General features: G+C 47.0%; 1 protein-coding gene across 1 annotated transcript in view; it reads right to left on the bottom strand.

The window, feature by feature from the left end:
* Positions 1-12,137: 12,137 nt before the first annotated feature.
* Positions 12,138-15,209, bottom strand: part of Rxfp2 (relaxin family peptide receptor 2) — a 58,183-nt gene continuing 55,111 nt past the window's right edge. Inside the window, exon 18 of the mRNA XM_028878083.2 lies at positions 12,138-13,353. Within this exon, the coding sequence (XP_028733916.1) occupies positions 13,094-13,353 (260 nt within the window). The 3' untranslated portion in view covers positions 12,138-13,093. The remainder of the gene's footprint in view (positions 13,354-15,209) is intronic.

Below are 15,209 nucleotides of genomic sequence, written 5' to 3'. Positions count from 1 at the left end.
TGTTCATGGAAATGGCTGGCATATCTCGGTAGCCACTGTAGAGGATAAAGAGGAGGTGGAGTTTTGGAAAGGAGGCGCTGGTGAAGCATCAGGAAAGATACCTTCACACTTAACACCAGTCCACCATCAAGACCGGGATCCCCGATTCTATCCCCCACGTCCTGGGGCTCTGGGGCGGGGCCCTGGGTCCTGGTTTTCCTCAGGTTTCAGTTAGTACTGCTGGGGCCGACTGCTCCGACTGGAGTTTGAAGAGCAAGGCACCCCAGATTCCTCACCCCGACTCGGTCTTCTTCGACTCAGCACCCTAATCGCGTCCCTCTCTTTCAAACTCAGGGTGAGAAATAGAGTCTCCCAAACTGGCTGAAATCTTGGCGTTGATGGTCAATGTCCGTCTCAAAAGTTAGTAGAGGAGGTCCCTTCTGGTTTCTAGTAGCTTCGGGCATTTGTGGGCTTGCGGCGGCATCCGGGCAGCCTCTGCCACTTTTCACGGCCGAATTCCCCACACAGTCGTGTCTGTCCATGTTCCCCCTCCTTGCATCCGTCCGCCGTGTGGTCAACCTGACAGCCTTACTTCACTTTGGTTACTCGTGCAAGGGCTTTGTTTTTCCATAGGGTGCAATGACAGGTGCCAGGGGTAAGGCTCAAGCAGGTATGTTCTGGAGAAGCAGCATCAAGACCTAACATTACATGTTCGTGGTTTGGAAAGATGAAACATACCATTAAAATAATTAGGAGATGGGAGGCTGGAGAGATGGTTCAGTGGTTAGAGCCCTGGCCGCTCTTGCAGAGGACCAGGGTTTGATTCCCAGCACCCACGTGGCTGCTCCCAAACATCCAATTCTAGGAATCCAACACCCCTCTTGTGGCCTTCACAAAACCAGGCATGCGCGAGGTGCACAGACATACGTGTGGGCAAGTCACTGACACACATAAAGTCAGATGAAACTTAAAATATGTGTGAAATCATAGCAGTAGGTCAAACCTGTGTTTACCTAGTTTCCTTCTTCTACAGGAGGATTCCAGTTTTCCCGGGCCCATTTATTTGGTGAAGAGGTTGTTTTTCTTTTCCTCTGATGTATTTTTTAAAAGCATTTTTGTCGTCAAAAAACAGACGTAGGAAACTGCACGCTGTCTGTTTTAGTCATAGAATGCCCGTTGGCAATCCCCGGCTTGCAAAAATGACAGATGTCACCAAGTCATCTGTAGGTACGCATGTGAGGCTGCAGCATTCCCTCCAAGGACTCATGGCATGCTTCCACAGGAAGCCCTAAGTTGCTGTCAAATGTAGACCACACACTAACTTACTGTTTCATGTTGTATTCACAAGTGCTTTTATGGATGGAACCTGACAGTTACGTTTTTGGGACTGGAGCACAGCTTTCTGGGAATTCTTTGGTCACTGACTGGATGGGTTTGGTAGTTCTATCCTGAACCATCTTACCCCAGCTCACTGCAGAGTCCCACCAGGATCACTCTGGAGCCAACCAACTGTGGTGCTTGGGAAGCCACAAACTTGTGACTCACTTTCTTTTCTCTGGATGACATAATTATTGTTGCATAAACTAATTACAGCACTTTTGAAAAAAATTTAAACAAAGAAATGAAAACATCCATAAACCCACCATTTAAATACAATTACTATTTTCACTGATGTAATTTTTGGACCTGAATATGTACACACACACACACACACACACACACACCCTTCATCATGATCTTAGCGTACATACAATTACATTGTCCAAGAATATCCATTTATATATTTATATAATTTTTTGCAAGAATGTCCACTTTTTTGTGGCATTACACAAATGTAATTCCCTCAGTTTTCTGGACACAGAATTGTAATTTTCTTTTGATATTAGTTTTAATTAACTTAACCACCACTATGAGCCAAAACATTCTTCCCTTTTGGAGAGCGTGATTGAGGTATTCTTTCTGCGCTAAGCATGATGGATCTAACATAAGGAGGAAATGATCCCAGCTCTCAGAAAGTTCAAGGGAAGGAAACTTTTACTCCAAGGAACCAAAGCACAGCTTGCGGGGGTGGGGTGCAGAGAGAGGCTCAGAAGTCGGACAGTTGAGGGCAGCTTTCAGGAGCCTTAATTAGCATATTCCAGATGTTTGGGAAAGGGAGATGAATAGGTGTGAAGAGGAGAGATGCCTGAATTCAGGCAGACGTAAGAAGAAACTGAATGACAGAAAGCTGAGCGTGGAGTGTACACCCTGCAGCTTCTTAATTCATAAAGCCCCTAGTGGTCTTGCTGGGTGTGGGGTAGCATGCTCCTGCTCCAGACTGATCTGTTTTGTCTCACTCAGGACACCGTAGCATGTATGGAGCAGCTTCCTTCCCCTTTGCCTCCCTGATAGCCTCTCTGTCTAATCACTGTCTTGTCACAGATCTGACCAAATACATGTGAGTGACCCGTAGACCACACGCCCTGCTGGAGAGAAGAGCGCACAGCAGCTTTGCACGTACTCGGACAGCTGTTTTCTGACACAGGGCTTTGCTAGCAGCCATTGTTAGCTGTGATCTTGTAATCCTCCTGCCTCAGCTGACTAAATTCTGGGGTTATAGCTATGGGCCACCATATCCAGCTATAAAAAAACCCAGAGTTTTAAAATTCCCATTCCCAGGCCTTTGAATACACCATCAAGTATGTATCCACGCAGCTAGAGTTACAGCCAGCTGTGGTCTGCTCTGTGTGGGTGCCGGGAACCAAACCCAGGTCCTTTGGGGGAGCAGCCGGTGCTCCAAACTGCTGAGCATCTTTCCGGTCCCGACAGCGTGATTCACTTTCTTAAAAACATCGTTATTTTAGAGTCAAACCTTATGTCCGACTTTTTTCTCGTTGGCTGTTGAGGGTGCTGTAGAAATGGCTTACCATGCAAGAGCACTTCCTGCTCTTCCCGAGGAACCAAGTTCAGTTCCCAGCACAAACCCTCGCTGTGACCCCAGCCAGGGGATCTGACTTCACCTTCCGGCCTCCACAGGCACTGCACACATGTGCTGTGCGCTCACATAGACACTCACACATAAGCATTTAAAAATCTTCTAAAAATTCATAAGAAATCAAGAGCCATGCACTTTAAGGAAGACTACAAGCTGCAGAGTGAGAGGCCGGCAGGAAGATTTCCTGCCACAAAGGCAACAGAATATAATATTTGTCTCTAAAGGCTTGTAACAAAAATACCAAAAAAAAAAAAAAAAAAAAAAAAAAAAAAAAAAAAAGCCGATCAGCACCAATGTTTCAGTCTATAAACCCTCCTCAGTGGGATCCGCTAGGGATCCACTAGCTTCCCATGGACCTCATGCTTTCCATCATTGCTTCTGTCTGCTTCTTTTACTTATGAAGTTTTGATTTTTTTTAAAAAAATTTCAGACAAGACCTTGCTGTGTAAGCCAGGCTAACCTGGTAGCTAACCTTCACTATCTAGTTCAGGGGGTCATAACGTCAGCGTGTCGTCCAGGCTAACCTCAAATTCATGTTCCTCCTGCCTCAGCCTCCCCAGTCCTGGAGTTACAGGTGATACAAACACAGATTGGCTCCTCTCTCTCTCTCTCTCTCTCTCTCTCTCTCTCTCTCTCTCTCTCTCTCTCTCGGAAGGGCTTGTGTGATTTGTTTGCTTGGTGGTGCTGGGGATGTAACTCAAGGTTTCACACATGTTAGTTAGGAACCTGACCACAGAGCCACATCTTCAGTCAGGGTCTCACCCTTTTATCGTGTTTTGAGACAAAGTTTCACTCTGGAGTCCAGCCTGGCAGGAACAGTCGGTGTAATCCATATTGGTATTAAGCTCACAGCAATCCTCCTGCACCAGCTCTAAGTTCTAGGAATACAAGCAAGAACCACTACACTTGACAAGGACTCATACTTTAAATGGTCATAGTTGAGCGTTCTGATCAGTACTGTACAAAATAAAGAAAAAGCAAGAACTTTACATACAGGTCGTCTTGAGATTAAAAGAAGGGAATGGAGAAGAAACTGTTTCTTTTTCTTTCTTTGAGTGGTCATACAAAGAAAAGGATTTGATCGTGGCATTACACACAAGTGTCCGCACACCCGAATTCTAACCGTCCCTCTCCCCATCATCTTTTCCAGGCTCTCCTGCTGGCTGCCCCCCCCCATGGTCCTCCATTTGCTATGACGTCATATGCGCTTAATCCTCCTCCTCTCTCTCCCTTCCCTTAAGATCTCGCGCTACCCTGTCACGGGCCCTTCTGTAGTTTCATGACCGACACATACAAGGACACATGCAAACATATGCATATCCTACACAGACAAACAGAGCAAACATTTTTCCAGGAGTGGCCTGGGAGAATGTAAGAAGAAGGGGAATTAAAAGTAATAACCAGGGAGGTACCGCTAAAATACCAGGACACGTAGAGAAACAGAATAAAAAAGGAAACTAAGAAGAAAAAGCCTTAGCCAGTAATGAATGAATAAAACTAGCAAACAGAATGAGAAGAAAGTATGTAGGGGAATATGAAAAACATTAAAAATCTAAAGCAAGATAGAGCATGAATACTGCCAAAATTGCAGCAGAAATTGCAGCGGAAAGAGTAAAATGGGGTCCCAAGGAGTAGAGCAGAAAAGTCCAAGACAGCTACGTTCCGGACAGCCGGAGCCTGCGCAGCACGGGCCAGAGCCAGCTGAACTTGTGGGCTCTTCTTGTCTTTCCGCGGTTATTCTGTCGCCAAGGGGCAGGAGCTTGATATCTGTCTCGCTGCCTTCGCCGCGGCCACTCTTCTTCTCGGCCCACTAGAGGCCTCTGCTGGCCACACTTAACTTTGCAGTCTGTGTTAGGCTGGCTCGCCCGCTCTCCTGAAACCGCCACAGCATCCTCGGGGGTGGCTAATGTTTTAGCCTGGAGACGGCTGTCCCCTAAGTGCAGCGTAAGTACGGGAGGCGACCACAATGCCAGGGGGTGGCCTGTCTTTGTACTTCAGGACCCTCTCACCAACCAGTGTTGACCACCCTGGTGGAGGGAGACGGATATCAACACATTGTGGGAGCGTCGGAGTTTCTCAGGGCGGCTGAGGATGACCCATCTGATGGCCTTGGCTCAGAAACGCCAACTTCAGGGTTATTTCCAGTCATGAGATCTGATCTCAGGCAAGGAGGGCTTCCCCGTGTGTTTCCCAGTGGAGCCTCCTCCTCTGAAGGCTTTGGCTCCCAACAACCTGCTCTTCTGGTCACAGCTGACTTCTAGGGTGTCTCTCACCCTGGGGCTGTGACAGGCCAGACTGACCCTCCCTGACTCGGGGTTCTTTGAGAGGGACTTTATAGCTATCTGCATCTTCATCACTGGTCCCAGGCTTGGGGCTCTTATTTTAAAATTAAGAGCTTTTGCCAGGTGGTGGAGGCGAATGCCTTTAATTACAGCACTTATAAGGCTGAGGCAGGCATATCTCTGTGAGTCTGAGGACAGCCAGGGCTACACAGAGAAACTCTGTCTCGAAAAACCAAAAAATTAAAAAAAAAAAAAAGATAGCCAGGCAGTGGTGGCATGAAGTATTTATCTAATTATTCTTTATCAATAAAAACTCGGGAGTCACACATCAGGTGGAGAAGTGACCCCCCCCCCCCCCCCCCCGTCCCAAACCACCAAGATTCTCTCTAAGTCCCACCCTACTACTTCCTGAGTCTCTATCTGTTCTCAGTTCTCCAAAACCTCTATGGCTAATTTTGGTCAGCTAGTAGCTAGCTGTGCCCTCTGATTCAAAGCAAACCATATCGTCAGTCTTGAGAACATCAGAATGTGATCAAATAGTCCACAACAGTGGCACACACCACTTTAATCCCAGCACTCGGGAGGCAGAGGTAGGCGGATCTCTGTGAGTTCAAGGCCAGCCTGGTTTACAGAGTAAGTTCCAGGGCAGACACCAAAACTGCACAGAGAAACCCTGTCTTGAAAAACAAAAACAACAACAAAAACAAAACAAGAACAAAAACAAAAAAACCACCCAAAATTAAAATAAAATAAAATAAAAAATAGTTTCCTAGCCTGTTAAAAATAGTTATATAGGTCTTAAAGCAGTAGATTGAATATGTTACTGTGCATCGTCCTTTTTTTTTTTTTTTTTGAGACAGAGTCTCTCTGTGTACCTCAGGCTGGACTCAAACCCATGGCAATCCTCCTGCCTCAGCTTCCCCAGTGCTGGAATTATGCAAGTGAACCATCACACACAGCCATAAACATAGCAGACTCTCAGGGCCAGGCGGTGGTGGCGCACGCCTTTAATCCCAGCACTCGGGAGGCAGAGCCAGATGGATCTCTGTGAGTTCGAGGCCAGCCTGGTCTCCAAAGTGAGTTTCAGGAAAGGCGCAAAGCTACACAGAGAAACCCTGTCTCGAAAAACAGATATATATATATATATATATATATATATATATATATATATATATATGTGTGTGTGTGTGTGTATGTATGTATCAGACTCTCAGTGGGGGATAGAAGTGTACACAAAACAGTGGAGTAATTTGTCAATGAAATTCATAAACGACCATCAGGGTCTGTGCGTACAGTGCTTGCCTGCAGAGGTGGTTTGAATGAAAAGGCCCCTACAGGCTCATAGGTTTGGCTGCTCAGTCTCCAGTTGGTGGAACTGCTTGGGAAAGATGAGGAGGTGTGGCCTTGTTAAAGGAGGTGTGTCACCGAGGGCAAGCTTTGCAATTTCAAAACCCCCCACGATCCCCCGTGTCTCTCCCTCTCTACCTTCTATTTGCAGAACAAGATGTGAGTTCTCAGCTGTTCCTACCCCTGTACCTTTCCTCTACCTTGGACTCTAACCCTGTGAAACCCAGCTAAACACTTTCTTTCATAAGTTGCCTTGGTCATGGTGTTTTGTCACAGCAAGAGAAGAGTAACTAAGAAAGCATGTTCAGGGCCCTGGGTTCAAGCCTCAGCACTGAGAAAGCAAAGATGGACAGGATCTTACAAATTACCCAGGCTGGCCTGGAACTCATGATCCATCTGCCTCTGCTTCCCAAGTAGCTCTGATGACAGGGTTGTGCCACACATGGCTTTAATTTTTCCTGAAGAGTGGGTGATAGCTTAAGGAATTAATAATTGAATGATCCTTGTACTTGATGTCAATGTTTACATGCTTAGCACTTGGACAGTCTGTGTATGTTTGTTTACAACTTATTTTTATTTTATGTGTATGAGTGTTTTCCTGAATGTAGATACAGTCAACACATGCATGCTTGGCACCCACAGAGGCCAGAAGAGGACACCAGATCCCTTGGAACTTCAGTTACAGATGGTTGTGAGCCACCATGTGGGTGCTGGGAACTGGACGCTGGTCCTCCGTAAGAGCAGCCGGTGTTCTTAATTGCTGAGCTGTCTCTCCAGCCCCTTAGCTTGCGATTCCATCTAAATACACATAATAGGGCTTGCCAGGAAGAGAACAGGATGTGTTTACCTAATGCAGTTTCAAGGAAATTCAGTTACCTCAAACAGAAGCAGCTCAAGGAGATTTTTCTCAGTTCCATAGAAGGTTGAACTGAAGCTGCATTTTCTTTTGACCCTGGATTTCATTGTCCCAAATGTGTTTTGCCTGTAGCAGGGGATGTTTCTGATTCTCATTACAACACTGACGCAAGCTTTTTTGCTATAGTTCCTCAATATGGAGAACTGATAAGCAGTAAAAGTGTTCCTGGATGGGGCTGGAGAGATGGCTCAGTGCTTAAGACTGCATGTTACTCTTCCAGAGGATCTGAGTTTGATTCCCAACACCCACATCAAGTGGCTCACAACCACTGGTAAGTCTAGTCCAGGGGATCTGACTCTTCTGGAATCCATAGGCGCTCACACATATGTGGCATGCATTCCCACATACACATTTAAAAAAAAAGGAACACTCAGTGCTACTGGTTCTCTGGTGGTCCAGATGTAACTTCTATCATGACTGGTTGGGACTTAGGTAGTGTCACCGTGGGTTGGAATGATCTGTGGAGGTTTTAGAGGACTTCAGTTCCAGGTTCTGCACGCTCACAGTGTGTTCTAGTGGTTCTCAGTTTCTTCCCTTGTAATCTGTCCGTCCTGTATGGGCTTTATGGGGAAATAGCCTGGTGACCCTTCCAATGATGTGTTGTGAGTAGACATGTTTCAACCAGTTTGCAAAATTTAGGAAGCATTTCCTTAGAACTTGGGCATCTTTTCTCCCAAAATTACTGAAAGGAATAGCCTCATTTTGGCTATGAAAGGAAGGTCAGTGGGCATTCTAGTCTCTGTCACAGGAGTTGAGGCTCAGATGTGGAGAAAGAGGCCGTTTCCAGCTTCACCCCACAGAGGCCAGGCTTGGCCAGCCGGATGCAAGCCAGATGTGTCAGTTTGGGAAGGAGAAAGAAAAACAGCCTAGAAGTCAAAGACTTAGCTAACTGTGCCCCACAGCCTTGGTCTCCCAGCCCCTGTCTGCCCACAGGGAGTAACAAGCTTATAAGAAAGCCTCGGCACAAATAAAGATTCAAGTGTATGCCTTTGTCAGATTTAACGCATGTGGTTTGGCTTTGTTGTTTTAGTTCAAAGATTATTTACCAACATAAAGAACATTTCGAAAACTGGAAATATTGATGGTGATTCCTCTAGTCTTTGTGCTTTCCAGAATTCCCTCCATGCTTGTAACAGCATGGATTGCTTTAAAAAAAATAATAAAGCCAGGGTTCCCTGAGCCGTGAGGAGAGGAAATTGACAGAGACATCCCATTTAGGACGGAGTATTCCAAGGTCTCTCACTCTCTGCACATTGTCCAGCATGGGTCTCTGCATGTGTTCCCGTCTGCTGCAGGAGGGAGGTCTCTGACGATGGCTGAGCAAGGCATGAGTCCAGCAGGATGTCATTAGGAGTCATTCTGTTGCTGTGTTCCTTCAGCACAACGGCAGCATTGGGTTTTCCCCTTGGCACCTGGCCTAGTGAGTCTCCGGTTCTTGGCCACCCAAGCAATGTTGGAGATGGGCTCCATCCCATGGAGCGGGCCTTAAATCCGATCAGAGAGTGGTTGGTGACCCCCACGAGCTCTGTGCCCCTACTGCGCGAACACATCTTGCGGGCAGGTCACCGCTGTAGACCACAGGGTTTGTAGGTGGGTTGGTGTTTGCCTTTCTTCTTTGGCAGAGTGCAGAGCACTTTCCAGAACCCTGGACACTAGTCAGGAGGGCCAAAGGCGCTACGTATCTGTTCAGCTCCTCCATGTTTAATGAGAGGGAGGCATAAAGAGCGTGAGAGCCAGAGGGGATGGAGGACACCAAGGCCTTCTACACACAGCGGGACCGGTGCACACATGAATTCACAGAGGCTGTGGCAGCATCCGCAGGACCTGCGTAGATCTCAGCCAGATGGGGTCCCAGTGCTGAGGGTAGAACTGGACACACGCCCCCATTCCTAACCCAGAAGCTCTCTCCGATTGATAGCCACTCGAAAAGGAAAAACTAGTTTTCTTCAACAGTGTCACTGGGTACACAAATCACTCTTAAGACCAGGTCCTATTCCAGTGGTAGATGGCCAACACAAAGTGAACTCAATGGCATTTTCGGAGGGTTTTGTTTGTTTGTTTGCTTGTTTGTTGTCTGGCCATTTTTTTTCTTACCCTACAGGTCTTTTGCTTATGCGTTATGGTTTCCGATTTTGTATTTTTATTGGGTTTCTGTGCCTGCCAATGCGTGTGTCTCTGCATCTATGTGTTTCTTGTGGGTTTTCTTCAGTTCTTGTTTTTTTTTTTTTTTTATCTTATTTATTAGTTTTTTTTCTTCCTTTCTTCTTTAGATATCTGTTTTCTAACGAGAGAACAAGAAAAGCTGTGGATGTGGGTGAGTGGGGAGGCGGGAAGGGTCTGGGAGGAGCTAGGGTCTGGGACTATAATCAGAATATATTGTATGAAAAAAATCTACTTTCAATAAGAAATCAAATAAAGCCAGATTCCAAGTTAACATAAATAAACTAAAAAAAAAGAAGAATAGCTTCATATTTTTTGGCTTAGAAATAAACATTATCAGGATTAAATTTGCTATTTGTATTTCAACAGGATGTCTGGCAACAGCCCTACATTAGTAAGAAACACACAAAGGGAGGGCTTGCTGATAATTTCCTTACTCACTAGGGTGAGAGGGTAGGCAAGCAGAACTCCTTCAGTATTTTGTTTTCCTCTCTTCTTTCCCCCTCCCTCCTTCCCTCCCTCCCTCCCTCCCTCCCTCCCTCCCTTCCTCCTTCTCTTCCTCCTCCCTCCCTCCCTCCACTCCTCTTTTCTTCCTCCCCCCCCTCCAGCCCCAAATGCTAGCTCAGGCTAGTCTTCAATTTGTGGTCCCCGGCCTCCGTCTCCAAGTGCTGAACTCTGTCTTAGTCACTCTTCTATTGCCATGACGAAACACCTCGACCAAGGCAACCTAAGAAAGAAAGTGTTGAGTTGGAGGCTCCAGTCCCACAGGGCTAGCGCCCACGAGCATCGTGACAGGCAGTGGGAAAGCAGGCAGGCGACAGACGCTGGAACGGGAGCTGAGAGCTCACCTCCGACCCGCGAGCAGAGGGAAGGGAGAAGAGGACGGACTTCGAATGGGCTTTTGAAATCTCAAAGCGAGAGCCACCTCCCAATCCTTCCCACATAGTTCCACCAACTGGAACCCAAGCATCCGAGCCCATGGGGGCCACTGCAGGTCGTTCCCGGCTATGTGATGGCGTGTGTCCAGTTAGGCCGTGCTAAGAGCCGTAGCACAGTCCAGCTCCACACCGCACGTGGATTCCTGTTGGTGCTAGATGCTGAGACTCTAGGTTAAGTGTGATTGTTGAAAACCTCCCAGTTCTCATGTCTGCTGTGTGCATCTGCAGCTCTCCACACCGCTCACTATTGTGTGCATCTGTGGCTCTCCACACCGCTCACTATTGTGTGCATCTGTGACTCTCCACACCGCTCACTATTGTGTACACCTGTGGCTCTCCACACCGCTCACTATTGTGTGCATCTGTGACTCTCCACACCGCTCACTATTGTGTGCATCTGCGACTCTCCACACCGCTCACTATTGTGTGCATCTGTGGCTCTCCACACTGCTCACTAAACTGAGGATGCTACAGAAGGGTAAAGAATCAGCAAATATGGATTCAGTCTGGCCCTGGAGTCCCCTTGAGAGCATCTCAATTTCTTTAAGAGAGTGAGGCCACGTGGCTTTCCCATGCTGCGGGGCCCACGAAAAAGGAGCTGAGGCAGGGGTGTGAAGCGGGATGAGAAACGTACCCTGCTGCCACTGCCTGTGGGTAAAGCGCAAGTCGGGGTCATTTCATTTAAAACCTGTGTTTGCTCTCTGTTACTGTGATAAACACCACCACCAAAAGCAACTTAGTGAGGAGAGGGTTAATTTGGCTTACAGGTCCATCACGGAGGGAAACCGAGGCAGGAGGTCCAGGCAGGAACCTGGAGGCAGGGACTGAAGCAGAGACCGCAGAGAGGTGATGCTTACTGCCTCGCTCCCCCATCCTGCCATCTCCTGGGAGTTCAGCTGCAGTTCTATAGAACCCGGGCCTGTCTGCCCAGGATGGCGCTGCCCACAGTGGCCTAGGCCCCTCCTATATCCATCATCAATTGAGAAAACACCACACAGACATGCCCACAGGTCAACCTGATGGGGGCAAATCTTCAGGTGCGATTCCTTCTTCCCAAGCATTGGATTTGTGTTCCTGGCCAGGCTGGTGTCAAGTTGACAAGAACTAACCGGACAGCCTGTGACGCAAACGCAAGCATTTTAGGAACTGTGGTGGGTGCGAACAGCCCTGTTGGTAAAGATAATTGAGACCCGTGAATGAACTAAGAATGACATAAACAAACTTGGTCTTTCTAGACTACTATCCAAGGCCCCCCGTGGACTTTCGGGGCTGTGCTCGCCCTTCAAGGGGAGACGCCCTCAACTCAGACGGTGTGTTCAGATAGATGCTTGTGTGTTGTTTCGGCCAAGGGACTCAGCACGAAGGGAAGGGAGGTGATGAAATTCCTTACTGTTTCATGCTTTGGCAGCGGGAAGGACAGAAAGGTAATACGTGTCCGGTGAGACACAGCACTGTGTGCCCCTGCTTATCTGGAGAAACGCCCTCAGCATCAGTAACCCCACCCACACTCTCTGTCAAGCTCAAAGCAGCACACAGACAAATGCAAAATAGAAATTTACTCAGAGCTTTCTTTCCCCCTTATATAAACTTTCAGTATAAAAATGTCCCGGTCCTCATAAACATTTTTCACGTTCCAAAAAGCAAATCCAAAGTTTCCGACCTTTGTGTGTGGAAATGGGAGTTTGTGTAACCAAGCAAATGGTCCCAGCTCAGCGCAGTCTCCTTGAGTTTCTGTTTGACTCTCCTTGTCTCTGCGCTAAATGAAAAGAGGACTTACCCGTAATAGAAAGACTGTCTTAAAGTACTTGGAAATCATAACTGTTGGGTGCCTGGTTTTCCTCTGCTCCCTGGGCAACTTTAGGAAAAGCATCTAAGATCTCAGCTTTTCTGGGCTTAAACAGAAGCTTACTAGAAGTCAGGAGGTGGCCGGTTCTAGGCTCCCACAGCATGCCTCCTGCTGGTCATAAACTGGTATGGAGAACCACGTGAGAAGCTGCTATTCATTCCATCAGCCTGCGGAAGCTGTCAGGAGCATCGACAAGATGTTGACGGTTCACTTGCTACCGAAGAGGCAAGGAAAAAGATGTTCATTCTGCGTCAGGACGGCCTCACGGGAATAAGATGTCATGGATGTCCTTACTTACGGACAGCGCCTCTCTGTGCAAAAGAAGGCGGCTGCAGTGGCTACATGTGGGCGCTCATGGGTAGACAGCAGTGATGGTTACCCGGAGATCCACCGCACGTCAGCCTACATGGATTCACGTGTGCAGGCCGGGCCTGGGCGGCTGGAGAGGGGAGGCTTTTGGTGCAATTCTCGGCTCGGTCGCCGGGTCATAGACCTGTCACCAGAATGCAGGGTCAACAGCCATTCACTCCACCGTGTCCCTGGTGCTGGAAGGGTGGCTGCTGGCTGAGGTGGAAACTGTCTCAGGCGCTGTCTTCCCCAAACTGTACCTTGTCTTAGGTAGTACCCTCAAAGTCCCATGATCCAAAACCACTACGGGGAACCTGGCTTCATTATACTGTCCCCAAGGGCTATTCTGTTCAGAACTCCCAGCTTAAGTGAGGAGTCATCGGTCCACACGATGGAGGTAGATAAACTTTTCTTTTTAACTTTGAAAACCGATTTCCTCCGGTGCTTGTGCAGCAACTCTTTTAACTGGTCCTTAAAAAAGGAGGTGGTGAGAGTGTAGAGGATGGGGTTCAAGGCGCTGTTCACCGGAAGGAAGAACACCACTATCCAGGAAGTGATGGTACCTGAGGAAGGAGATGAAGCGTGAACAGGGATGGAAAGAGGCTCCTCCCTCTTTGTCCCCCCAGACCCAATCCCCTAGTCTCATCCCTAGCACAGATATTAGTTTTTTGATGTCTAGTTTATTGAGTTCTTCCTATATGTTGGGTATCAGTCCTCGAAGGGATGTGGAGTTGGTGAAGAAGATCTTTCCCCTTCTGTAGGCAACTGCTTTGTCTGAATGACGGTGTCCTTTGCCTTACAGAAGCTTTTCGGTTTTGTGACGTCCCATTTATTAATTGTTGATCTTAGTGCCTATGCTATTGATATTCTGTTTATATTCTCCTGTGTCAATGAGTTCAAGGCTATTCATTTTATGTTATTTTAGGCTATTGTGAAATCCTAATTCCGTGATTTCTTTCTCAGTCCACTTGTCATTTGTATATAGAAGAGCCACTGATTTTTTTTTTTTATTTAATCTTGTATCCAGTAACTTTGCTGAAGGTGTTTATCAGCTGAGTTCCCCAGTGGAAATTTTAGGGTCATGTATGTATACTATCATATCATCTGCAAATAAAGATAATTTAACTTCTTCCTTTCCAATTTGTATCCCCTTGATTTCCTTCATTTGTCTTATTATTCTAGCTAGAACTTCAAGTCCTATATTGAATAGATATAAGGAGAGTGGACAGCCTTGTCTTGTTCCTGATTTTAGTGGAATCGCTTTGAGTTTCTCTCTATTTAATTTGATGTTGGCTAGAGGCTTGCTGTAAATTGGCTTTATTATGTTTAGGTATGTCCCTCGTATCCCTGATCTCTCCAGGACTTTTATCATGACAGGGTGTTTAACATCCTTAGCCATCAGGAAAATGCAAATCAAAACAACTTTGAGATTCCATCTTACACTTGTCAGAATGTCTATGATTAAAAGCGCAAGTGACAGCTCACGCTAGTGAGGATGTGAAGCAAGGGGAACACTCCTCCATTGCTGGTGGGAGAGTAAACTTGTACAGCCACTATGGAAATCAATATGGCAGCTCCTCAGAAAGTTGGGAATCAATCTATACCACTCTTAGGCATATACTCAAGGGATGTTCCATCCTACCACAAGGATACTTGCTCAGCCATATTAATTTCAGCTTTATTCATAGCAGCCAGAAAGTGGAAACAACCTAGATATCCCTCAACAGAAGAATGGATAAAGAAAATGTAGTACATTTACACAGTGGAATATTACTCAGCAGTTTAAAAAGTGACAGTATGAAATTTGCAGGCAAATAGATGGAACTAGAAAAAAAATCATAACCCAGACCCAGAAAGACAAATATAGTATGTATTCACTTATATGGGGATATTAGCTCTTAAGTAAATGACAACCAAGCTACAATCCACAGACCCAGAGAGGTTAGGTAAAGAGGAGGGGTCTATGTGGGGGGAGGGGAGGCACATGGATCTCCCTGGAAGGTGGAAATAGAATAGATTTTATGGGCAAACTGGGGGTGGGTGGGGATGGGGGGGATCAGGTTGGAGGATGGGATGGGTGGAGGGGGGAAATGCAGAGAGAGATGTCTGGAATTGGTAGGCATTTGGGGGATGGTGTGTAAGCCTAGTGCAGTGGCAACATCCTGGACTCTATGAAGGTGGTCCTAATGAGGACTCCTAGTAATGGGGGATGCAGAGTCTTAACTGGCCATCTCTTGTAGCCAGGTCAGACTTCCAGTGGCAGGACTGGATTGCATTCAGTTGAGTTGTTTGCCAAAGGGGTCCCATGGACATCCCCAAACAACCCAGGCTGTTGCTAAGACAAAAGGTTGCTCTCTGCAAACTGACGGCGTGGCCCCGTTGCCAAGGAGAACACCCACACAACTCCCTGAATGCGGAG

Source organism: Peromyscus leucopus, chromosome 23, assembly GCF_004664715.2.
Source record: "Peromyscus leucopus breed LL Stock chromosome 23, UCI_PerLeu_2.1, whole genome shotgun sequence".
In the NCBI taxonomy this organism is placed as follows: Eukaryota; Metazoa; Chordata; class Mammalia; order Rodentia; family Cricetidae; genus Peromyscus; species Peromyscus leucopus.
Note: the sequence above shows the minus strand (reverse complement) of the source record. Positions and strands in the feature narration are given on the sequence as shown.